Source organism: Piliocolobus tephrosceles, chromosome 19 (assembly GCF_002776525.5).
Source record: "Piliocolobus tephrosceles isolate RC106 chromosome 19, ASM277652v3, whole genome shotgun sequence".
In the NCBI taxonomy this organism is placed as follows: Eukaryota; Metazoa; Chordata; class Mammalia; order Primates; family Cercopithecidae; genus Piliocolobus; species Piliocolobus tephrosceles.
Genome location: NC_045452.1, coordinates 32,422,718 through 32,443,526, shown reverse-complemented (window position 1 = coordinate 32,443,526; position 20,809 = coordinate 32,422,718). Strand labels below are relative to the sequence as shown.

The 20,809-nt window shown below is 63.5% G+C and overlaps 1 protein-coding gene across 4 annotated transcripts in view; it reads left to right on the top strand.

Moving 5' to 3' along the window:
* The first annotated feature begins 1,294 nt into the window (after positions 1 to 1,294).
* Positions 1,295 to 20,809, top strand: part of SBF1 (SET binding factor 1) — a 28,593-nt gene continuing 9,078 nt past the window's right edge. The window contains exons 1-33 of one of the 4 annotated variants that reach the window (XM_023221636.3): positions 1,295 to 1,577; positions 7,979 to 8,064; positions 8,532 to 8,669; positions 8,763 to 8,918; positions 9,002 to 9,112; positions 9,733 to 9,838; positions 9,960 to 10,092; positions 10,184 to 10,292; positions 10,366 to 10,479; positions 10,602 to 10,679; positions 11,136 to 11,249; positions 11,335 to 11,463; positions 11,547 to 11,645; positions 11,726 to 11,930; positions 12,014 to 12,126; positions 12,978 to 13,127; positions 13,468 to 13,536; positions 13,618 to 13,776; positions 13,856 to 14,124; positions 14,198 to 14,370; positions 14,448 to 14,521; positions 14,599 to 14,794; positions 15,027 to 15,154; positions 15,605 to 15,783; positions 15,909 to 16,045; positions 16,160 to 16,367; positions 16,649 to 16,845; positions 16,923 to 17,060; positions 18,931 to 19,008; positions 19,365 to 19,546; positions 19,633 to 19,812; positions 20,410 to 20,511; positions 20,583 to 20,768. In XM_023221636.3, the coding sequence (XP_023077404.1) occupies positions 1,523 to 1,577; positions 7,979 to 8,064; positions 8,532 to 8,669; positions 8,763 to 8,918; positions 9,002 to 9,112; positions 9,733 to 9,838; positions 9,960 to 10,092; positions 10,184 to 10,292; positions 10,366 to 10,479; positions 10,602 to 10,679; positions 11,136 to 11,249; positions 11,335 to 11,463; positions 11,547 to 11,645; positions 11,726 to 11,930; positions 12,014 to 12,126; positions 12,978 to 13,127; positions 13,468 to 13,536; positions 13,618 to 13,776; positions 13,856 to 14,124; positions 14,198 to 14,370; positions 14,448 to 14,521; positions 14,599 to 14,794; positions 15,027 to 15,154; positions 15,605 to 15,783; positions 15,909 to 16,045; positions 16,160 to 16,367; positions 16,649 to 16,845; positions 16,923 to 17,060; positions 18,931 to 19,008; positions 19,365 to 19,546; positions 19,633 to 19,812; positions 20,410 to 20,511; positions 20,583 to 20,768 (4,551 nt within the window). In that variant the 5' untranslated portion in view covers positions 1,295 to 1,522. Of the gene's footprint in view, positions 1,578 to 7,978; positions 8,065 to 8,531; positions 8,670 to 8,759; positions 8,919 to 9,001; positions 9,113 to 9,732; positions 9,839 to 9,959; positions 10,093 to 10,183; positions 10,293 to 10,365; positions 10,480 to 10,601; positions 10,680 to 11,135; positions 11,250 to 11,334; positions 11,464 to 11,546; positions 11,646 to 11,725; positions 11,931 to 12,013; positions 12,127 to 12,977; positions 13,128 to 13,467; positions 13,537 to 13,617; positions 13,777 to 13,855; positions 14,125 to 14,197; positions 14,371 to 14,447; positions 14,522 to 14,598; positions 14,795 to 15,026; positions 15,155 to 15,604; positions 15,784 to 15,908; positions 16,046 to 16,159; positions 16,368 to 16,648; positions 16,846 to 16,922; positions 17,061 to 18,930; positions 19,009 to 19,364; positions 19,547 to 19,632; positions 19,813 to 20,409; positions 20,512 to 20,582; positions 20,769 to 20,809 lie in introns of all 4 variants that reach the window. The other 3 variants (XM_023221635.2, XM_023221637.3, XM_023221638.2) reach the window with 3 other exon arrangements.

Genomic DNA, 20,809 nt, shown 5'->3' with positions numbered 1-20,809 from the left:
AGCAGGGCATGGTGGCAGGTGCCTGTAGTCCCAGCTACTCGGGAGGCTGAGGCAGGAGAATGGTGTGAACCTGGGAGGCAGAGCTTGCAGTGAGCCGAGATCACACCACTGCACTCCAGCCTAGGCGACAGAGCGAGACTTTGTCTCAAAACAAACAAAAACAAACAAAAAAACAAAAAACAGACCTTCAGGTGGGCCGGGCGCAGTGGCTCATGCCTGTAATCCCAGCATTTTGGGGGGCCAAGGTGGGTGGATGGCCTGAGGTCAGGAGTTCGAGATCAGCCTGGCCAACATGGTGAGACCCCGTCTCTACTAAAATACAAAAATTAGGCATGGTGGCGCACACCTGTAATCCCAGCTATGCAGGAGGCTGAGGCGGGAGAATCGCTTGAACCCAGGAGAGACAGATGTTCCAGTGAGCCGAGATTGTGCCACTGAACTTCAGCCTGGGTAACAGATTGAGACTCTGCCTCAAAAACAAAACAACAAAAAACAGACCTTGGCCTGCTATGCTCAGAGGGATTTCCCTGCTGCACCAGGCTGGCTCCTGCACCTTCTCTCCCAGCATGTTCTGCTGTAGGCTCATGCTCATCCCTGAGCCACTTCAGGGGTGGCCCTGGCTAGCCCTGCCCTTGAGAGGGGTGGGTACTGTCAGGGATCCTGGGTGATGCAGCTTTCCCAGAGCCCCCTGCTCCGTGGCCTCATGGAGAACACTTGCTCTCACACGCTTAGAACACTTGCTCTTTTACGGAGGGACATGAGCGTGCCGTTTTTAAGCTAATGTGTTAAATGTCTCATTTTGCCTTGTAGATGGGGGCTCTTCAGCCTGGGACCCCCAAGGGCAGGGCCTGATTCTCTCCATTCCCTATCGCCAGGCTGGCAGCCCCTGAGGTGACGGCCCTGCGCCTCCTGACTTCTAGTTTGGGGGGCCCGGTGGGCAGCGCCCAGGCTCCTCCCGCCTTCCTCCAGTTGGACAGCGAGGGGCGGGGGACGGGGAGTCTGGGGACCCGATCCCCAGATTGGGAGGGCCCAGGAGTGGGGTTCGGGCCTCTGTAAGGGGAGTCCCAATCGCGAGGGCAGCTGTGGTCCTATCCCGTGCCTCCCGCCGACACCACGGCCGACCCGGGTGGGGATGTCAGACCCGCCGGAGCCGCAGTTCGGGTTCCTGGCTCGAGGGGCGGTGCCCGGGCCCCAGAGTGGGCGGTGATGGGCGGGGCGCCACTCTCGGGAGCCGCCCTCGCACCCGCTGGACCAATGGAGATACGCGGTGGCAGGCCCCGCCCACTCAGGGCGGGACGACAGCACGCAGGCGCACGGCGCGCCCGGGCGGGCCGGCTGGCTGGGAAGATGGCGGCGGGAGCCCGGGCCGCCGCCGCCGCCGCCGCCGCCGCAGCAGCAGAGCGAACCCGGGGTGTCCGGGGTGCGCGGTCCAGCGCCGGGGCCGGGCCATGAGCGCGCAGCCCTCGAGTCCCCGAGCCGCGGAGCCCGCCCGCGCCCCTCGGGCCGCCCCACATCCCTCGCCATGGCGCGGCTCGCGGACTACTTCGTGCTGGTGGCGTTCGGGCCGCACCCGCGCGGTGAGTGCCCAGGCCAAGCGCTGAGAGTCGGGGGCTGGGTCTGAGGGTCGGGGGTCGAGGGCCGAGGACTGGGGGCCGGGTCGGGGGGCCGAGAACTGAGGGCCGGACGCTGAGGGCTGAGGACCGGGGGCTGGGCGCTGAGGGCCGGGGTCGGGGGCCGAGGGCTGAGGGCTGAGGGCCGGGGACGGGGCCGGGGGCCGGGGACCGGGGGCCGGGCGCCGGGCGGGGGCTGAAGGTCGGGGCCGACCTGACAGCCCGTGGGGAGAATGGGCGTCCGCTGGGGGCGGCGTGGCCGCGCGGGCCTGGTGGCGGCCGGGAGAGAAGCCTGGGCCCGGCCTGCCCGGCCTCTGTGGGGTGGGACGGGCTCTCCCCTTGGCCGGCTGCCGGCAGCTGTGGCTCTAGTGGCTCCAGGGGCGCGGACCTGCGGCTCACCAGCCCGCCCCTGACCTTGGTGCTGCGTCTGAAGCCCCTGGTGGTCTTGGCGGGGTGCAGAGAGGGGGTGGAGTTCGGGGTTGGTGCATGGAGAAGCGGTGTTTGACTTGAAACTGGGAGGATTTCAGGAGGAAGCGTCGAGAGTAGAGAGAAGAGTATTCCTGGCGACTCGCCTGACAGCCCAGGCCCTGCACGCCAAGCCCTGGGTGGGGGATCAGCGTGGCGATGGGTGCCCATGCCCAGGAGGTCTGTGTCTGGGGTCAGCGCCCGTGTCTGAGAGCCCTTCAGGCCAGGGGGTAGGAGAAAACGGAGCCTGACGATGACATCAGCAGCAGCCTGGAGACAGCAGCGCTGGCGAGCGTGCTTGGTGTGCCAGGCCCCGCACAGCCCTTTGTGTGCATGATCTCACCTCTTCCTCCCAGCAGCCCACCGGGGTTGCCCTGCTGTTGCCCCCATCTGTAGAGAAGTCAGGCGCGGATAAGTTGACTGCCTGGCCTGAGCCGCCTCAGAGGGGCTGGGACTGGCACCCAGGCAGTCAAATCCTAGCTGCAGACGGGCAGTATGTGGGGATGGCTCTGTGGTCAGGCAGGGGCTGGATGTTGAGGTGGGGTTGAACTTGCCTTTCCAGTTACCCTGTTTTTTTTTGTCAGTCCAGCTGTCACTGTCCCCACCCAGGACCTGGACTTCTCTCTTCTTTGTGTTTCTTCTGCCGGACCCCCCACACACTTCCTGAAGCCTCTTTAGCATCATCTTCATCTCCAGCTCCTCCTAGTGCCCTCTTACGCAGCACGCACTCTTCCCTGCTACCGTCTATCCAAGTGTGTGTTTTATGGCACTGTCCTATCCAAGCGTGTGTCTTACGGCACCGTCAGTGGTGAGCATCTGCTTTTTTCTTTAGAGAGGGAGTTCTTGCTTGCTAGGACCACACAGTCCTCATCCCGCCTGTGTTGCAGGCTGCCTGTCAGTGTTGCCTTGACCCACAGAGGGAGCTGTCTGCACTGAGGCACCTGTGAGGGGCATAGAGGAGGCCGTACCACCTGGGGCAGAGGGTGCCTCAGGATCCAGGGAAGCAAGGCTGGCTGAGGGCTGCCCTGGCGTGAGGGGCCTTGGGCTGGGGGCTGGAGCAGGGGCTGCAGGAACAGCTGATGATGACCCTGATGATCCTGAGGGCAGTGTGGAGAGGGTTTGGGTTGACAGAGACTGCAGGCAAAGGCCAGGTGGGAGGCGTTGTGGCTGTAGGGTGAGGAGTTGAAGGTGGGCGGAGAGAAGAGGCAGAGTGGGCTCCACAACAAGCTGGCTGTGACGTGTGTGCTCACTACTGGAGCCACATGTAGTGCAGGCACCTGTGTGTGTGTGTGTCCTTTGCGCAGGACAGGGTAGGAGGCTGGAGCCTGAAGTGCCCCCCTCCCCCTTCCCCTAAGTGGCAGGGAGGAGTGATAAGTGGTCCACTGCAGTAGGATTGGGGGACCGTGGAGCCCTGTGCCCACTACCTTCTGGGGTTGAGCTGGTCAGCTGCTTGCTGGCCTCGCAGCCCCTTCGAAGGACTTGTTTATCCTTCAGGGGAACAAGCCTATAGACTGGGACCTGATCATGGACTGAGGGCAGAACCAGGTACCAGGGCAGGTCGGGGGGGGAAGAGGCAGAGGAGCATGGCGTGGGGATCACTTATCTCTGCTTTGCCCCTTGAGAGCCTTGTGACTTGGAGCTACTTGTTTGGCTCTCTGTGCCTCAGTTTCCTCATCTGGGGATGGAGTGAGTCATGCTAACCTCCCAGGCTGCCATGAGGATGCAGTTGAATGCACACGTGTGACGTGGTGGCACACAGGAGGGCCCTGGAAATGATGAGTGTCTTTAGTGACTGAGCAGCAGGTGTGTGGATCCTCTAGGCACAGATACAACAGGCACTTCTGAGTGGGTAGAGGACCCATTCTGTTCTGTCAGGCTAAGACTTCGGGGCCGGATGCAGGGTGTCTTGGGTTGGGGATTAGGAGGGCGGATAGCTTGTCTTGCCTGGATCTGGACATCGTGTCTGGAGCTGCTGGGTGCAGGACCAGGGTGCTGAGGGTGCACAAGTCCTGCCTGAGGCAGCATCCCAGTTGCTAGTGGTTACCAGCTGGAACGTCTCAGGAAAGGTGGGGAGGGGCCCTGAGAAGGTAAATGCCTGTGCCGGCCATGACTCTTTCACCTCAGAGAGTGATGGTGGCCGGCGCCGGCCCATCTGCAGGCCCCTCACCTGGTGAGTCAGGGATCGCCTTCTGTGCCCTGGGGCCAGCATCAGGACTAGACAGACTGCCTCTGCCCGGCTCTTCGCCCAGAAGGGCCCTGATCACAGCATGGCCAGTGCTGAGGTGTCTTTGGGAGCAGGAGACACATTTGATCTGGCCCTGTCCTGGCCAGCGGCCTTCCAGCTCCAGCAGCCAAGTGTGCATCTGCCTGGGAGGAGGGGCTGGACCCCTTGCATCTGAGAAAAAGACCTTTTACCCCATGGCCTCGCCTCATCCTGACTGTGATGAGCTGGCTGCATTCTTGAGCCCCATCTACTGTCCCCACCCACGTTCCTTCCCGCCCTCTAGAGCGGGCTGGGGCTGTCTGGGACGGCCTCAACTGCCTCCCAGCCTCCACCCTAGGAGCCGGAAGGGGTCCAAGGCCTTGGGTCAGAGCTGCTCTGGTCTGATGGGCAGGGGAGGTTGGGGGGACGGCTGAGGAAGCTGCAGGGGCCCTGCACATGGCCCGCTGCGGCTGAGGGAGCCATGTGCATGTTGGGGTTGGATGGGTGGTGTCGCAGGAAGGTGCTGTCCTTCCTTCTTTTCTTCTCTTTTCCTATAGCTGGGTTCCCTGCAAAGCGGCAGAGCTGGCCAGGGCTGGTCTTCGTGCACGGTGGGCAGTGTGGTGGGGGAACAGGAGAGGCTGCCGTCGTTCTTTGCTTCCCCACAGCACACGCTGGCCTGGGCCAGCCCTCCAGGCGTCAGAGCCTGGCACTGGTGATGGGGTGCTGCCAGCAGATGACAGAACGCGAGGTCTGTGTTCGCCCGCCTGCCCGCCCGCCTTTCAGGCCTGCAGTCTGTGTGGGGCTGGCCGCAGGGACATTGGTGCAGGAGGAAGCGCTTTTTGAGGAGCTTTCAGGACAGGAGCCCTAGTGTTGTCCTTGGGTGGCCCCTCGGCCCCATGTTCAAAGGTGGAGGGGCAAGAAAACCTTGGTGCCCTGTGCCACACAGCACGTTGTGTGGATTCGTCCTGTTGCTGAGGGGAGGAGCGGGGAGGACACCCCCCTTCCTGTCTGATCTGAGGTACAGGCAGCACTCTGGTGGGCAAGGAGCTCAGCGGCTGGAGGTCACTCCTGTGGCTATAGGGCTCAGGTGGGGTGGGTGGGGACCCCGGAGAGACATGGCAAAACCCCCCACATCCCCCTGGAGGCCAAGATGTGGCCAAGATGTGGCCTGGCCCCAGACAGCACAGAGCTGAGGTGCAGGCTGGGACCTCAGAACGGGGAGGAGGAGAGCTGCTCACAGCCCAGGGCTGCAGGGCCCTCCATGGCCTGCTTTTCCAGGGACCAGCTGTGTTCTGTCATTCCCTGGGGCTCCGGAAGGTGCCCTGTACTTCTGACTGAGGAACCTGTTTGTTTGTGGGGTGTGAGTGTGTTGGGTGTGGGGAGGATGGTCGTGTAGCCGCCTGTATGTGTTCTACAAGCCTTAATTAGTCTGTGGTCCGTCCCAGCCAAGCTAACAGGTGCACTAGCAGTCACTGGGGTGTGGCGGAGGGAGGTCGGTCTAGGGTCCCTGTAGGCCCCAGGCTGGGGCAGAGCTTCCCAGGGGAGGGGGTGCTCTGTGGGCTGAGGCCTGAAAGCTGCTCTGAGACCTGAAGGGCCAGTCTGGGGCCGTCATGGCACAGAGGAGCTCAGGGAGAGATGCCTGCTTGGCCTGCTGGGCCAGCCCAAGGAGAGTGGAGCTCAGGGCTGGCTCTTTGGAGGGTAGAGCCCTGCAGAGGACTTAAGGCTGAGTGAGAGTTGGTGCTTCACAAGACAAATGGGGTGGAGAGGGTCACGGTAGGCAGTGACCTGCCACTTTGCCCATCCTCCTGGGGAAGACTGCCTTCCCTGCCTGGCCTGGGGGAGGCTGCAGTGCAGGGACTGCTGTCCCTGTTCATAAACCCCCTTCCTTCCTCCGCCTGCTGCCTCGTGGCAAGAACTGGGTGAGCCCTGGGTGCCAGCCAGGGCTGGGCCCAGATGGTGGTTTGGGGCCGAGCACAAGGAGGCCTTTGGGGGAGTGGGCGGAGTGGGGGAGGAGCCGCAGCTCAGGGCCTGTGCCTGAGTGAGCTGTGCTTGGGGGTGTGGAGGTAGGTGTGGTACCCGCAGACACCTGGGCCCCCACCAGTCTGCCGCCTGTCCTCTGCAGGGTGTCAGTGGTGGGTGGGGGAGGGGAGCAGGAAGCTGAGGTTTTGTGAGTCAGAATTGGCCCCTCACCGCCCCACCATCTCCCACTTAGCAGCAACCTGCCCACTGCCTACTTCCTTGGCTCTGCCTCCGTAACCCTGGGGGGCGGGTGGTCTCCCTGCCTGTAGGGGACCTGTGGAGCGTGTGCCATTGGGCTGCCAGGGTTGCTCATCTGTTCCCAGGAGGACCAGGCACGCTGGATGTGGGGCTGCAGCTTCCTGGGGGTCGGGGTGGGGGTACACGAGGTGATCTGTGTTGAGTATGATCCCCCCCTTGCCCGTCTGACTCTGCTGCCTCCGCCAGGTGGGTGGCGGTGTTGAGGCCCATCCAAGCAGAGGATGGGCACAGGCCCTGGGGACCTGTGGGTTGTGTGGAGGAGAAGGCAGGGAGGCTTTTGTCTTTCTTGCTACACCTGCTCCGTCCTCCATAAGCCCTGGGAGGCCTGTGGAGCTGTCCTGCAGCGGGAGCCACACCCTGAGTGTCCCGCTGTGGTCCTGACCACCAGGCCTCCTGGTTTGGCTCTCTAGGGGTGAGCCACAGGCAGGCACCTTTAGCCCACCAGTGTGGACTGGGCCTGGAAAGAGTGCCCTGGGTGTGGTTGTTGGGGGAACAGAGTAGAAGGGACTTCGAGGGCTCTGGGGCCCCAAGGAGAGGAGGGATCTCTTGGGGAGATGTAGGCCTCTTGGCTTTCCCTGCCCTGAAAGCCTCCTCCTGGCCCAGGGGAGCTTAGGCTGTGCTCAGCACCCATCCTGTGGCCTTTGTACAGGGAGATTTGGAGACAGGGAGCAGGCCTGGATGTGACCACCATCCCACTCTCCTCTGAGAGCTGCTGGCTCCCAGTGCTCAGGAGGCTGTCTGGGCATCCTTCAGTGGTCGTCCTGGACCACGTCTCCATCCTTCCCGTCTAGCTGCTGTCCCTCTGGGTCCTACTGGCTGTGGGGATGGTGTTCTAACAGGCAGCTGCCAAGCTCCACCTTCTGGGACCTGTACTGGGGACCTGTCTCTGAGGCAGCTGGGATAGGGAAGAGTCTGGGGCTGTGGGCGCAGGGGATATCCCCTAGCCTTGTGGGGCTGAGGCTTCTTGAACCCCACACAGACTTGAGTCCTCCACACGCCCGGCTGGGCCCAGGGCTGGTGGGTGACAGGGAGCTCTGGGGGATGCCCACTGTTGGGGGGCTGAGAGCCTAAGTGGGGGCCTGGCTGTCGTGGCAGATGCTATGGGGACTGTGGAACAGTCCTGAACTGTTGGCCTTCGATGGAGGGCTGCTGTGCTGTGTGAGGCTGGGCTGCTCAGGCTGCAGGAGGTCTCTGGGATGGGATCGGGGAATGGGGATGACAGTGGCAGGGGCTTCTCTACTCAGGTCGCCTTGGGGTCTGCAGCTGCCCAGCAGACTGACACAAAACTAGTTTAGGGAACTGGGGCTGATCTGGTGCCAGATGAGGGCCTGGTGGGTGGGAATGTTTCCACACTGGAATCCTCAGGCCTCCTGATGGATGGGGGGGCGGGTCGGGTGCTCTGACCACCTGTTCTTGTCCTCAGGGAGTGGGGAAGGCCAGGGCCAGATTCTGCAGCGCTTCCCGGAGAAGGACTGGGAAGACAACCCATTCCCCCAGGGCATCGAGCTGGTAAGTGGGGGGTGTGCTGAGACGGTGCTGGCAGGTGGGGGGGTGGCAGGTTGGGACGGCAGGTGGGCACAGCCCTGCCCTCGTCCCTGACTGAGGGGCCTCTGCAGTGCCCGGCTCCCCGCTGGGGGAGGGACCAGACAGCAGAGCCGCTGTTGGGGGGTGTGGCCGGCTCGGCCGACGGGCTGCTTGGTGCTCATGTCACTGTGTCATGTTGTCACTCACTCATGATGGTGGGGACTGTTCTCCCATCTTCTGGTCCTTGCCCCAGGTGGGGAGGTCAGAGGCTGTTACTCCTTTCAGTCGGAGAGACTGATGCCCAGGAGGCCACGTGTCCCCAGGGTCTCCAAGCAAGGAGCTGCCTGTGTGTGTTGGAGCCTCCAGGCCTGGCAGTGCAGACGTTGGGGCAGGTGGGCTGGTTCCTGCCACAGGTGTAGGGGAAGGAGCTGACTGCTGAGCCCTCCCTGCAGTTTTGCCAGCCTAGCGGGTGGCAGCTGTGTCCCGAGAGGAATCCACCGACCTTCTTTGTTGCTGTCCTCACTGACATCAACTCCGAGCGCCACTACTGCGCCTGCTTGACCTTCTGGGAGCCAGTGGAGCCTTCACAGGTCAGCTTGGGGCCTCTGGGCATGGCATGAACAAAGCTGCATCCTTGGGCCATGGCCAACTCCCCTGCCCCCATCTCCTCCTGACCCCAGCAGGAAACGACGCGCGAGGAGGATGCCGCAGAGAGGGAAGAGGAGGATGAGGGAGGCCAGACCCACCTGTCTCCCACAGCGCCTGCCCCGTCTGCCCAGCTGTTTGCACCGAAGACGCTGGTACTGGTGTCTCGACTTGACCACCCGGAGGTGTTCAGGGTGAGGCGGGTAGCCGGTACGGCGAGGCAGGACGAGGGTGCTTCCATCGGCTGTCCCGCCACTCCCCGCTCTGGTCATTGCAGAACAGCCTCGGCCTCATCTATGCCATCCATGTGGAGGGCCTGAATGTGTGCCTGGAAAACGTGATTGGGAACCTGCTGACGTGCACCGTGCCCCTGGCTGGGGGCTCACAGGTGGGTTTTGGGGGCAACTGATGTCTGCACAGCCACAGGCCCTCCTGCTGGGGCCCTTGTAGGTATTTGGAGCCCAGCCAGAGCCACACACAGCTGGAGGCCTTGGATGCTCCCTCCTGTGTCCTTGTGCCACCACTGCCCCCGACAGTCCTGGCCTGCTCACCTGGCCTTTGCACCTGTGCTTTGGGCCTGTGTCCTTCAGCCTCTCTGTCCGCTCCTTCGATGGTGTGTGCCTGTCTCTGGATGTTGGTGTCAGCTTGTCTGTCTGTTTCCTGCCCCGTGCCTGGGTGTGTTGGGGTGTCTAACCGTGTCTTTCTGCCCGTCTGTCCTGTGCAGCTGGACTCTGTTGAGGAAGGAGCGGTATGGATTCTTTGTTTCTTCTGCCCACCTAGGCCCCATCCCTACCCCCAGTCAAAAGCAGCCACTCCTGTCCTGAGTTTTCTCTGCAGCTGCTTGGGACAACAGAGGCAGGGCATGGCGTTTCCCTCTTGCCATGTTGCCCATCCCAGCCAGTCCCACCTCGGGTCTGTCTGTCCACCAGGGTGTGCCTGGGGCCACAAAGCTCTGGGCTGACTTAGATCTGGTCAAGCTACTGAGCCCCGATCCTTCTTTTTTTGCAGAGGACGATCTCTTTGGGGGCTGGTGACCGGCAGGTCATCCAAACTCCACTGGCTGACTCGCTGCCCGTCAGCCGCTGCAGCGTGGCCCTGCTTTTCCGCCAGCTGGGTGAGCCTGTCTGTCCCCCCCCGCATGGCTTCCCCCCGGGGGCTGGTAGTCAGGGATGTGGGTTCTCGCTCTGCCTGGGTAGGGGCCCAGGGTCCTTTCCAAGCTTCTCCTCTTCCTTTAGGCATCACCAACGTGCTGTCTTTGTTCTGTGCCGCCCTCACGGAGCACAAGGTTCTCTTCCTGTCCCGGAGCTACCAGCGGCTTGCCGATGCCTGTAGGGGCCTCCTGGCACTGCTGTTTCCTCTCAGATACAGGTGACCCCCGCCCGGCCCTCCTAGCCCCTCCTGCTGGCCCCTTTGCCCAGCCACGTCCCCTGGCTCACTGCGTCCTTTGGGGCCTGCACAGCTTCACCTATGTGCCCATCCTGCCGGCTCAGCTGCTGGAGGTCCTCAGCACACCCACGCCCTTCATCATTGGGGTCAACGCGGCCTTTCAGGCAGAGACTCAGGAGCTGGTAAGGGTTGTGCTTTGTGTCCACCTCGGCCTAAGCCTGTGGGTCCCTGACTGCCGGCTCCCTGGGTCCGCAGCTCGACGTGATCGTTGCTGATCTGGATGGAGGAACGGTGGCCATCCCCGAGTGCGTGCACATTCCACCCTTGCCAGAGCCGCTGCAGAGTCAGACACACAGTGTGCTGAGCATGGTGAGGGACACCACGCGCAAGCCGGAGCTTTGGGGGCCTTTGGGATGTGGCTGCCTGGCAGCACGGGGAGCCTAGAGCTGGGGCCAGTGTGCAGCTGCCTGCTCTGTTTTCTGTGCTGGCAGGTCCTGGACCCGGAACTGGAGTTGGCTGACCTCGCCTTCCCTCCACCCACGACGTCCACGTCCTCCCTGAAGATGCAGGTGGGCGTCATTGCTGCTCCTGCATGGGGACCCTGGGCACTCATGCTGCCCCGCTCACGTCTGCTGCCACTGACACACAAGGCACCACCTTCAGGCTGGCCCCGGCTTCTGTAGCATAAGCAGGAAGGAGCCTGGGAGCAAAGCAGCTGCCAGCAGTTGGGTGTGGTGGTCGTGAGTGGTGCAGGTGAGGCGGCAGGGGCCCAGCAAGGGGCTGGAACTTGACCTCTGGTCACAGGAGCCCTTGAGGGTGCTGAGCAGGAGTGCCTCATCCGGACAGTTTCAGAGTTGCTGGTGGCCCTGTGTGCAGAATGGTGGGAGGGGCAGAAGGACGGGAGCGGGGCAGCCTGGGGAGGCCTCTTCCCAGCTTGGGGTGGGGGGTGTATGGAGGAGCGCCTGAGGGACCTGGCGTGGGGGTGGGTAGGGCTGGCTTTTGCCTGCAATCAGCTCTCCTCCCAGGACAAGGAGCTGCGAGCCGTCTTTCTGCGGCTCTTCGCTCAGCTGCTGCAGGGCTATCGCTGGTGCCTGCACGTCGTGCGCATCCACCCAGAGCCTGTCATCCGCTTCCATAAGGTGGGGCACCTGGTGGCTGGGGGTGGAGTGGGAGATAAGTGCCTGGTGGAGACCCCTGAGGGAGTGACCTCCTTGTGTCCCCCAGGCAGCCTTCCTGGGCCAGCGTGGGCTGGTGGAGGATGATTTCCTGATGAAGGTGCTGGAGGGCATGGCCTTTGCTGGCTTCGTTTCAGAGCGTGGGGTCCCGTACCGCCCCACGGACCTGTTCGATGAGGTGCACCCCCACCCTGCCCACCCAGCCCCCTGCCCTGGCTCTGCCTGACCATGGCTTACCTAACCTCCTGCCCACCCCGCTAGCTGGTGGCCCACGAGGTGGCTCGGATGCGGGCAGATGAGAACCACCCCCAGCGTATCCTGCGTCACGTCCAGGAACTGGCAGAGCAGCTCTACAAGAACGTACGAGGGTGGCAGGATGGGAGGGCATCGTACCACCTTGATCCCTCGGCCCCTGCTCCACACTTCCCATCTCCCCACAGGAGAACCCGTACCCAGCCGTGGCGATGCACAAGGTACAGAGGCCTGGCGAGAGCAGCCACCTGCGACGGGTGCCCCGGCCCTTCCCCCGGCTGGATGAGGGCACCGTGCAGTGGATCGTGGACCAGGCTGCGGCCAAGATGCAGGGTGCACCCCCAGCTGTGAAGGCCGAGAAGAGGACCACTGTGCCCTCAGGGCCCCCCATGAGTACGTAATGAGGAGGGACGGGGAGGCAGGTGCCGGGCGTGGCCCAGGACAGGGGTCAGAGTGTGCGTGTTCTCTCCCTGCAGCTGCCATACTGGAGCGATGCAGCGGGCTGCATGTCAACAGCGCCCGGCGGCTGGAGGTCGTGCGCAACTGCATCTCCTACGTGTTTGAGGGGAAAATGCTTGAGGCCAAGAAGGTGAGGGCTGTGCAGGCTCCAGCTGGGCCAGGGCAGCAGGTTTCAGGGGAGACCCAGGCCACGCTTCGCCCTCGTGGGTGCTGACCCTGCCCGGGGGCCTCCTCTGCCTGACAGACAGCTGGGGGTGGCTGGGCTGGCCTGAGGACAGGTGGGCGCCGGGTCTCCTCTCTTGACCTCAGTGAGTGGTGGGTCAGGCCTGCGTGGGAGGCGCAGCCAGGGAGATTTACTTCCATTTTTAGAAATCAGAAGGTTTCACTATTATGTTTCCTCTGCATCCTTCCCCTTAAGTTAGGTAGGCCCATACGCGACCTGTTCCTCGTACTTAATGGAAAACAGAGCTTGCTCCCTGCTGTTTTGTTCTCTGTGATGCTCACTGAACACCTGTGGGGTCTTTCATCATGGCCAGTTGGAGTCTCTTGTTTTTCATTGGCTGTGTGGTGTCCCTTTGGGGCGGCCAGTTTTGTGATGAACGATGTAGCAATAGAACACAAACTCCAAGCCTTTCTGTGGCCGGGCCTGTGCCAGGTGAGTCACTGAGCCCTGGCCAGCCAGGCAGCTCTGAGTCTGTGAGCAGGGGGGGCCCGGGCCACAAGGCCTCCCTCCGGAGCGCACCTCCCTGCCGGCTCACAGGTGAGCGTCTGTGTCCTCGTGTCTGGTCTGGTGAACTTGTACTTGTGGAGCTGCTGGGCCCACTGGAGGTTTTAGTCTTTATTGGTCAGCAAAGCCCCAGAGTCTGGGACACCCCACCTGAAAGGCATTTGGGTCTCCTGGACTCCTGCTGCCCTCCCTGCTTGGGCCCCCAGTGGGTCTTCTCTGTGCCCTCGGCCCATGTCTCCTTTCCCCACCCGCAGCTGCTCCCTGCCGTGTTGAGGGCCCTGAAGGGGCGAGCTGCTCGCCGCTGCCTTGCCCAGGAGCTGCACCTGCATGTGCAGCAGAACCGTGCGGTCCTGGACCACCAGCAGTTTGACTTTGTCGTCCGTATGATGAACTGCTGCCTGCAGGTGAGGCCAGGTCTCCCATCCTGCCAGTGGCATGGCGCATGAGCGGGAACAGGCGGGGAGACCCTGGTCTGCGGGTGAGAGTGGAGAGGGTGCAGGAGACTCCTGTGCCAGTGGGCAGGGGTCCTGGGTCTGCAGGGAACACGGTGGAGAGAACCGTTGTTGGGGGCAGGTGCTGGGGCCTGGGGTTTCCTGATGTTGAGCCTCTGAGGCAGCCCTGGGGAGCTGGAGCCACAGTGTCAGGTGCTGGTCTGCGGTGCCTACGGGAGTGGTGGGGGCGTGGTGGGAGGTGAATGCTGCCTGGGAGGGGAGATGTCCTGACAGGCTCTCGCTTTGCCTGCAGGACTGCACTTCTCTGGATGAGCATGGCATCGCAGCTGCTCTGCTGCCTCTGGTCACAGCCTTCTGCCGGGTGAGTGGTGGCATGGCTGAGGTCTCCTTCCCAGTCACTTCCTGGCTACATCCCGCTGACCTTCTCCCCTGGCTTCTGCAGAAGCTGAGCCCGGGGGTGACGCAGTTCGCGTACAGCTGTGTGCAGGAGCACGTGGTGTGGAGCACGCCACAGTTCTGGGAGGCCATGTTCTATGGGGATGTGCAGACTCACATCCGGGCCCTCTACTTGGAGCCCACCGAGGACCCGGCCCCTGCCCAGGTGCGCAGGGAGTCCCGGGGCTGGGGACTGGGGGCTGGGGGCAGTGCGGCCCCAGCTCATGCCTGTGGTGCTGTGGCAGGAGGTTGGGGAGGCACCTTCCCAGGAGGACGAGCGCTCTGCCCTGGATGTGGCTTCTGAGCAGCGGCGCCTGTGGCCAACCCTGAGCCGTGAGAAGCAGCAGGAGCTGGTGCAGAAGGAGGAGAGCACCGTGTTCAGCCAGGCCATCCACTATGCCAACCGCATGAGCTACCTCCTCCTGCCCCTGGACAGCAGCAAGAGCCGCCTGCTTCGGGAGCGCGCTGGGCTGGGCGACCTGGAGAGCGCCAGCAACAGCCTGGTCACCAACAGGTGAGGCGGGGACTGGGGGTTGGGCCCAGTGGAGTGGGCAGGGCCCATGCCCACAGTCTCTTCCCTGGCCCAGCATGGCTGGCAGCGTGGCTGAGAGCTATGACACGGAGAGTGGCTTTGAGGACGCAGAGACCTGCGACGTGGCTGGCGCTGTGGTCCGCTTCATCAACCGCTTTGTGGACAAGGTCTGCACGGAGAGTGGGGTCACCAGCGACCACCTCAAGGGGCTGCATGTCATGGTGCCAGGTACGAGGGTCGGGTCTGGTGACACCCCCTTGGATGGGTGGGGCTGGATGCAGAGTGTGAGAACTGCCTTCCCCCAGACATCGTCCAGATGCACATCGAGACCCTGGAGGCCGTGCAGCGGGAGAGCCGGAGGCTGCCGCCCATCCAGAAGGTTTGTGGGGGCCGGCAGGGCTGCGGGCGCCCGAGGCCGGGGCTGCATCCTGAGCTTCTGCTCTTGTTTTCGAGTAGCCCAAGCTGCTGCGGCCGCGCCTGCTGCCCGGTGAGGAGTGTGTGCTGGACGGCCTGCGCGTCTACCTGCTGCCGGATGGGCGTGAGGAGGGTGCGGGGGGCAGTGCCGGGGGACCAGCATTGCTCCCAGCTGAGGGCGCCGTCTTCCTCACCACGTACCGGGTCATCTTCACAGGGATGCCCACCGACCCCCTGGGTGAGCCTGCAGACCCTCTGGCCCTGTCGCCCCCTCCCGCCAGGTCTTTGGGATGAATGGACTTTCCCTGTTTCTCCCACCCTCTTCTCGGGGGTTGTGGATCCCCATGGGAAATGGGCCTTTGTCTGCTCCTTCCCCACCCACTTGGGACCCCTTGTAACTGTGGCCCCCGGGGATTCTGCCCCCCCCCCCTTATCTTCCTTGCTGCTGACTCTGCCTGGCCTGTCCTAAGTTGGGGAGCAGGTGGTGGTCCGTTCCTTCCCGGTGGCTGCGCTGACCAAGGAGAAGCGCATCAGCGTCCAGACCCCTGTGGACCAGCTCCTGCAGGACGGGCTGCAGCTGCGCTCCTGCACATTCCAGGTGGGGCGTGGTGTACGGGTGGGGCTCTCGTCCCTGCCCTGGTCTTTCTCGTGCGAACCGGTCTTTCTCGTATGAACCATTTTTAAGCCAGTTTCCATCAGTGGCCCTGTTGTTAGGCCTGCATGTCTGGGGCCCTCACCGTGGCTCTTGAGTTGATGTCCACTGTTTGATATGCAGTCTTTGGGTCCTTGTCCTTTCCTTGGGGCGCCGACCCTCAAGTGCCTGTCTTGGGTGTGCCTTGCAAGCCCAGGCCTCACCTCACAGCCACTGAGATTTCAGGTTTACACAAATGCTTGCCTTCATGTGACATGGGCACAGGCCCCTTTGCCTGTGCCTTGCTTCTGTCTGTGTCATGGCTGCGGGAAGGGGAGCCTGGCACCTGGCAGCGTCAGGGTTGGGGGAGGGGCTGGGGGCCACCCAGACTCCTAAGGGTTGCTTTTTCTGATGCAGCTGCTGAAAATGGCCTTTGATGAGGAGGTGGGGTCTGACAGTGCCGAGCTCTTCCGCAAGCAGCTGCATAAGCTGCGGTACCCGCCAGACGTCAGGGCCACCTTCGCGTTCACCCTGGGCTCTGCCCACACACCTGGCCGGCCCCCGCGAGTCACCAAGGACAAGGGTCCTTCCCTCAGGTGTGGATCTGGGTCCCAGGCCGGGGCAGCTGGGCCTCAGCCATGAATTTCTGCTCCAAGCCCCCTAGGCCCCGTGCCGGTCTTTGTCGCTCTTTTTCTCACCTTGGTGACTCTGTGTGCCCCAGAACCCTGTCCCGGAACCTGGTCAAGAACGCCAAGAAGACTATCGGGCGGCAGCATGTCACGCGTAAGAAGTACAACCCCCCCAGCTGGGAGCACCGGGGCCAGCCGCCCCCCGAGGACCAGGAGGACGAGATCTCAGGTGGAAGGGTGGGGTGGAGTCCTGGGTGGTCTCTGGATGCTGACACTTGCCAGGGAGGGTCAGGACCGGTGGAGTGGCCTCTGGGTGACGACCCCGTGTGCCTGGCCTGCACAGTGTCGGAGGAGCTGGAGCCCAGCACGCTGACCCCGTCCTCAGCCCTGAAGCCCTCCGACCGCATGACCATGAGCAGCCTGGTGGAGAGGGCTTGCTGCCGCGACTACCAGCGCCTCGGCCTGGGCACCCTGAGCAGCAGCCTGAGCCGGGCCAAGTCTGAGCCCTTCCGCATTTCTCCAGTCAACCGCATGTATGCCATCTGCCGCAGGTGAGGGCCGGCCAGGGTGGCCGGGGTGGCGGGCAGGTGGCTGAGTGTCTTTCCTGCCTGCTGTGGGCCTGGGCCACGGCTCCTGGTCACGTCAGGAATGTGGAGCGGGAGAGGGCAGAGGGACGGGCCACAGGGCTGGGGGCGTGGGCTGGAGGTTCCCGTGGCTGAGCTGGAAGTGCCTCCTGCGGGGAGCCACGGGCTGGCTCCTCTTGCCCTGCTTGGGGCGTGAGCCCGGAGTGGGTGGGGTCGCCAGCCGCCTTCATGCCTCTGCCTCCTCACAGCTACCCAGGGCTGCTGATTGTACCCCAGAGTGTCCAGGACAACGCCCTGCAGCGCGTGTCCCGCTGCTACCGCCAGAACCGCTTCCCCGTGGTCTGCTGGCGCAGCGGGCGGTCTAAGGCAGTACTGCTGCGCTCTGGCGGCCTGCATGGCAAAGGTGTCGTCGGCCTCTTCAAGGCCCAGAACGCACCTTCTCCAGGTACCTCCTGCGTCCTGCCCTGTGCCTGCCCTGCCCTGTCCCACCCTCCCCTGCCTCAGCTCCACGTCCTCCTCCAGGCCAGTCCCAGGCGGACTCGAGTAGCCTGGAGCAGGAGAAGTACCTGCAGGCCGTGGTCAGCTCCATGCCCCGCTACGCGGACGCGTCGGGACGCAACACGCTTAGCGGCTTCTCCTCAGCCCACATGGGCAGTCATGGTAAGGGCGCTTGTGGGCAGACGGTGGGGCCGCGGGCACTTTAGGGGGCTGTGGTGGCATTTATGGTTTGGCAGGCAGGCCGTGGAGAGGCAGAAACGGCGTTGATCATGGATGTTTGGGTATGGGATGAGGAAGATGCCCTCGGGGTGCCGTGGGGCAGGGGCGGGAAGCCTGCCCAGACCAGGTGTGTGCCCTGACCTCTTGTCCGCCCTGACGTCCTGCTCTCTCTGACATCCTGCCTGCTCCGACTGCCCTGCTCTCCACCTCTGCGTCTGCTGCGGCTTCCTGCAGGGGCTTCCAGGTGCTGCCTCTGCGTGGCTCTGTCTTATCATTTCCCACAGCCTGGAAACATCCCAGATGCTCCTCTGTCCTGTTCCCTCCCAGTGTCACTGTTTCTCCTCATCCCCCACCCTCCGCCCTCCCTGATCCCCCCATCCAGACTGTCTTTGGAGCCTCTGGCCTGGCTCTGCCCGCTGCTTGGCCTCTGTCCTCGTGTGTCCTGGTTCCTTGGGCCTTGCCCGAGCTGGCCTTGCTATCTCTGTCCCCACTGCCTACACACTTTACAGGCGCCCTACACACACTGAGGTAGACTGGCCCCTGGACGGGTGGCAAGTATGCCCCACACTCACCGTCTGGAGCACCTGTTCTCTAGTTCAGAAGTGGTTTTGTGTTTCTAGATACCACGTTATATGGTTCTGTTTTACACTCACACTGTCTTCCTGCCTTCCCACCCCTGCCAGAAACCCTGAGTGGCACTTGCGGGTGGGCCCGCCCCTCCTGCCCCTCCTGCCCCTCCATCCCCATGTTTGTGCCTCCTGTGGAGTCCCTTTTGCGTCTCCGACCATTCCCAGTGCCAGTGGCTGCTGCCTCCTAGTGTCCCTCTCAGTGCCCGGCCGGCAACACTCAGGGGCTCAGCTTCCCTCAGCTGTAGTTGTGGCTTCTAGTCCCAGCTCTGACCTCTTTATAAGGACCCACTGGGCCCTGGTTGGCATCCAAAGCAGGCTGGTGCTGCGTCCTCACTGTGAGCTGGGTGTCTGCAGTGTGGCCACCGTCAGAGGATGCAGGGTGTGTCGGGCTGGCATTGTGCTTGGCCCGTAGTGACCACTTGGTGGGCGAGGGGACATTGCCTCTCTCAGTCCCACCCTCGGGCTCTACAGAAGCAGGTGAGGCTAAGGCAGGGCCAGGCGCCCAGAGACCCACTGTGGACCCCAGGCATCTCCCAGCCCTTTGGGCTGCCACTTCCTCTTGTGGCCTCCCCTGTACCTTCAGGCCACATCGTCCGGACTGTAAGCCTCAGCCTAGGACTCAGATCTGCCTGTATCCTGGACTGAGCTGCTCTCCATCCTTTTGGACTGGGCTCGGGCTCTGAGCCCCCCCTCCCCTCTTTGGGAAGCCTCCAGGTCGCTCGCCTATTCTCCAGGCCACACCTCTTGGTACCTTCTGTTGCTATGCCCTGGACAGAGGCCTCTGCATGCCCGTCTGTTGAGAGTTCTGAGCTGTGCCCATCACAAGCCCTGGTCCCCTGAGTGGAGGACAAAGGGCCAGGGTGTGGAGGAGGGACTCAGAGACAGACTTGCTCTGAGCTGGCTTAAGTGGGAAGAGAGGAGGTGTTCAGGGGAGAGCCCGGGATCCCCACACACAGCCCTTCTGCTGCCACAGAGTACTCTGCGGACTGCCCTGCCCTGGCAGAGAGGCCCGCACCAGGATGGCTCTTCCCACTCTCCTGAGATCAGGGACTTGGGGCTGACGGCTGCTGCTACCTCCAGGCTCCCTGGGGGCTTGGTGGGACCCTCTGGCCTGTAGGCACCCCCAAGCTGGGCACCCCCAGGCCTGGGGCTAGGCCTGAGCCTTCTCTCTGCTGTGCCCCCAGTTCCCAGCCCCAGAGCCAGGGTCACCACGCTGTCCAACCCCATGGCGGCCTCGGCCTCCAGACGGACCGCACCCCGAGGTACCGTACCCAGCCTGCACAGGCCACCCCTTAGTTGGGGCTGGCGGCCTCTAGTGTGCACTGAGTTATTGCGGGCACTAATGTCTCCCTCCACGCCTGACACTAACGACCCGTCTCCCGAGCCCCAGTCCTTACCTACCTGACCCGCGAGTCCTGCCCTAGAAACTAACACTGGCTGCCACCCCACGTCTCAGCATCTGTGTGTTCCAGCCCTCCTCTCGCACGGCCCTGCCGGGGTCCTGCCAACCACCCCTGCCCTGGGAGCTCAACCCCCTCCCTGGAGGCCAGGCCCAGCCAGCCCCAGGTAAGTGGTGCCCTGGCCCCCCTCGGGTGCTTACCTGGCGTCTTCTCCACAGGTAAGTGGGGCAGTGTCCGGACCAGTGGGCGCAGCAGTGGCCTTGGCACCGATGTGGGCTCCCGGCTGGCTGGCAGAGACGCGCTGGCCCCACCGCAGGCCAACGGGGGCCCTCCCGACCCGGGCTTCCTGCGGCCACAGCGAGCAGCCCTCTACATCCTTGGGGACAAAGCCCAGCTTAAGGTGACTGGGCTGGGGCGTGGGGGTGGGGCTGGGCAGGGGGCTTGGGGCCTCACGTGTCTCACGGTGCTTGGCCGGATTCTTTTCAGGGTGTGCGGCCAGACCCCCTGCAGCAGTGGGAGCTGGTGCCCATTGAGGTATTTGAGGCACGGCAGGTGAAGGCTAGCTTCAAGAAGCTGCTGAAGGCGTGTGTCCCAGGCTGCCCCGCTGCTGAGCCCAGCCCAGCCTCCTTCCTGCGCTCGCTGGAAGACTCGGAGTGGCTGATCCAGGTCTCCGCACTGCCCCTGTCCCTCTGCCCACCTTGGTGCTGGGCCTACCCCTTGGCTAGAGCCAAGTGGACGGGTCTAGGTTTGCTTGTCTGAGAGTGTGGAGCACTGGAAGGAGGAGGTGACAGCCACTTCCCACCCCGGCTCTGGGCCTGGAAGGCAGCTGGCAGTGAGAGTGGCCAGGGCCTGGGCATGGGTGTGTCGGAGCAGCTTGCTGGGCCCAGGGGGGCCGATGACCACACGGGGGATGCGGTTTATGGTTCTGGGCCTCTGCTGCATTCTTGGGGGTGGGTACTGACAGGACGCTGGCTAGGGGAACACTGAAGATGGGGCCCTGGGCATCTTGAGGGACAGGGACGTCCCTTGGTCCTAGAGGGCTTGGAAGGGGGTGGACTGTGGCCAGCAGGCTGGAGGCGGCGGTGGTTGGCATGCCCAGAGCAAGCTGTGTTGGTCCAGTACTGTGCCCACATACAGGGGTCAGAGGGCTGTGGACAGGGCCTGCCTCCCTGGTGCCTGTGGACGTGCGGGTCTCTAGCCTGGTGAGTGGCGAGGCGGGAGGGGAGTGGGTCCCAGAGGTGCTGAGGCCGCCTGTCCCTGCAGATCCACAAGCTGCTGCAGGTGTCTGTGCTGGTGGTGGAGCTCCTGGATTCAGGCTCCTCTGTGCTGGTGGGCCTGGAGGATGGCTGGGACATCACCACCCAGGTGTGTGGCGCATGGGGCTGGGGTGGGCCAGGCTCCCGGGCTCCTCACTGACCCTCCAGCGGTGCTGGCAGGTGGTATCCTTGGTGCAGCTGCTCTCAGACCCCTTCTACCGCACGCTGGAGGGCTTCCGCCTGCTGCTGGAGAAGGAGTGGCTGTCCTTCGGTCACCGCTTCAGCCACCGTGGGGCCCACACCCTGGCTGGGCAGAGCAGCGGCGTCACACCCGTCTTCCTGCAGTTCCTGGACTGCGTGCACCAGGTGGGCAGGCCGCTGTGTGGGTGGGCCGGGGCTGTGCACCC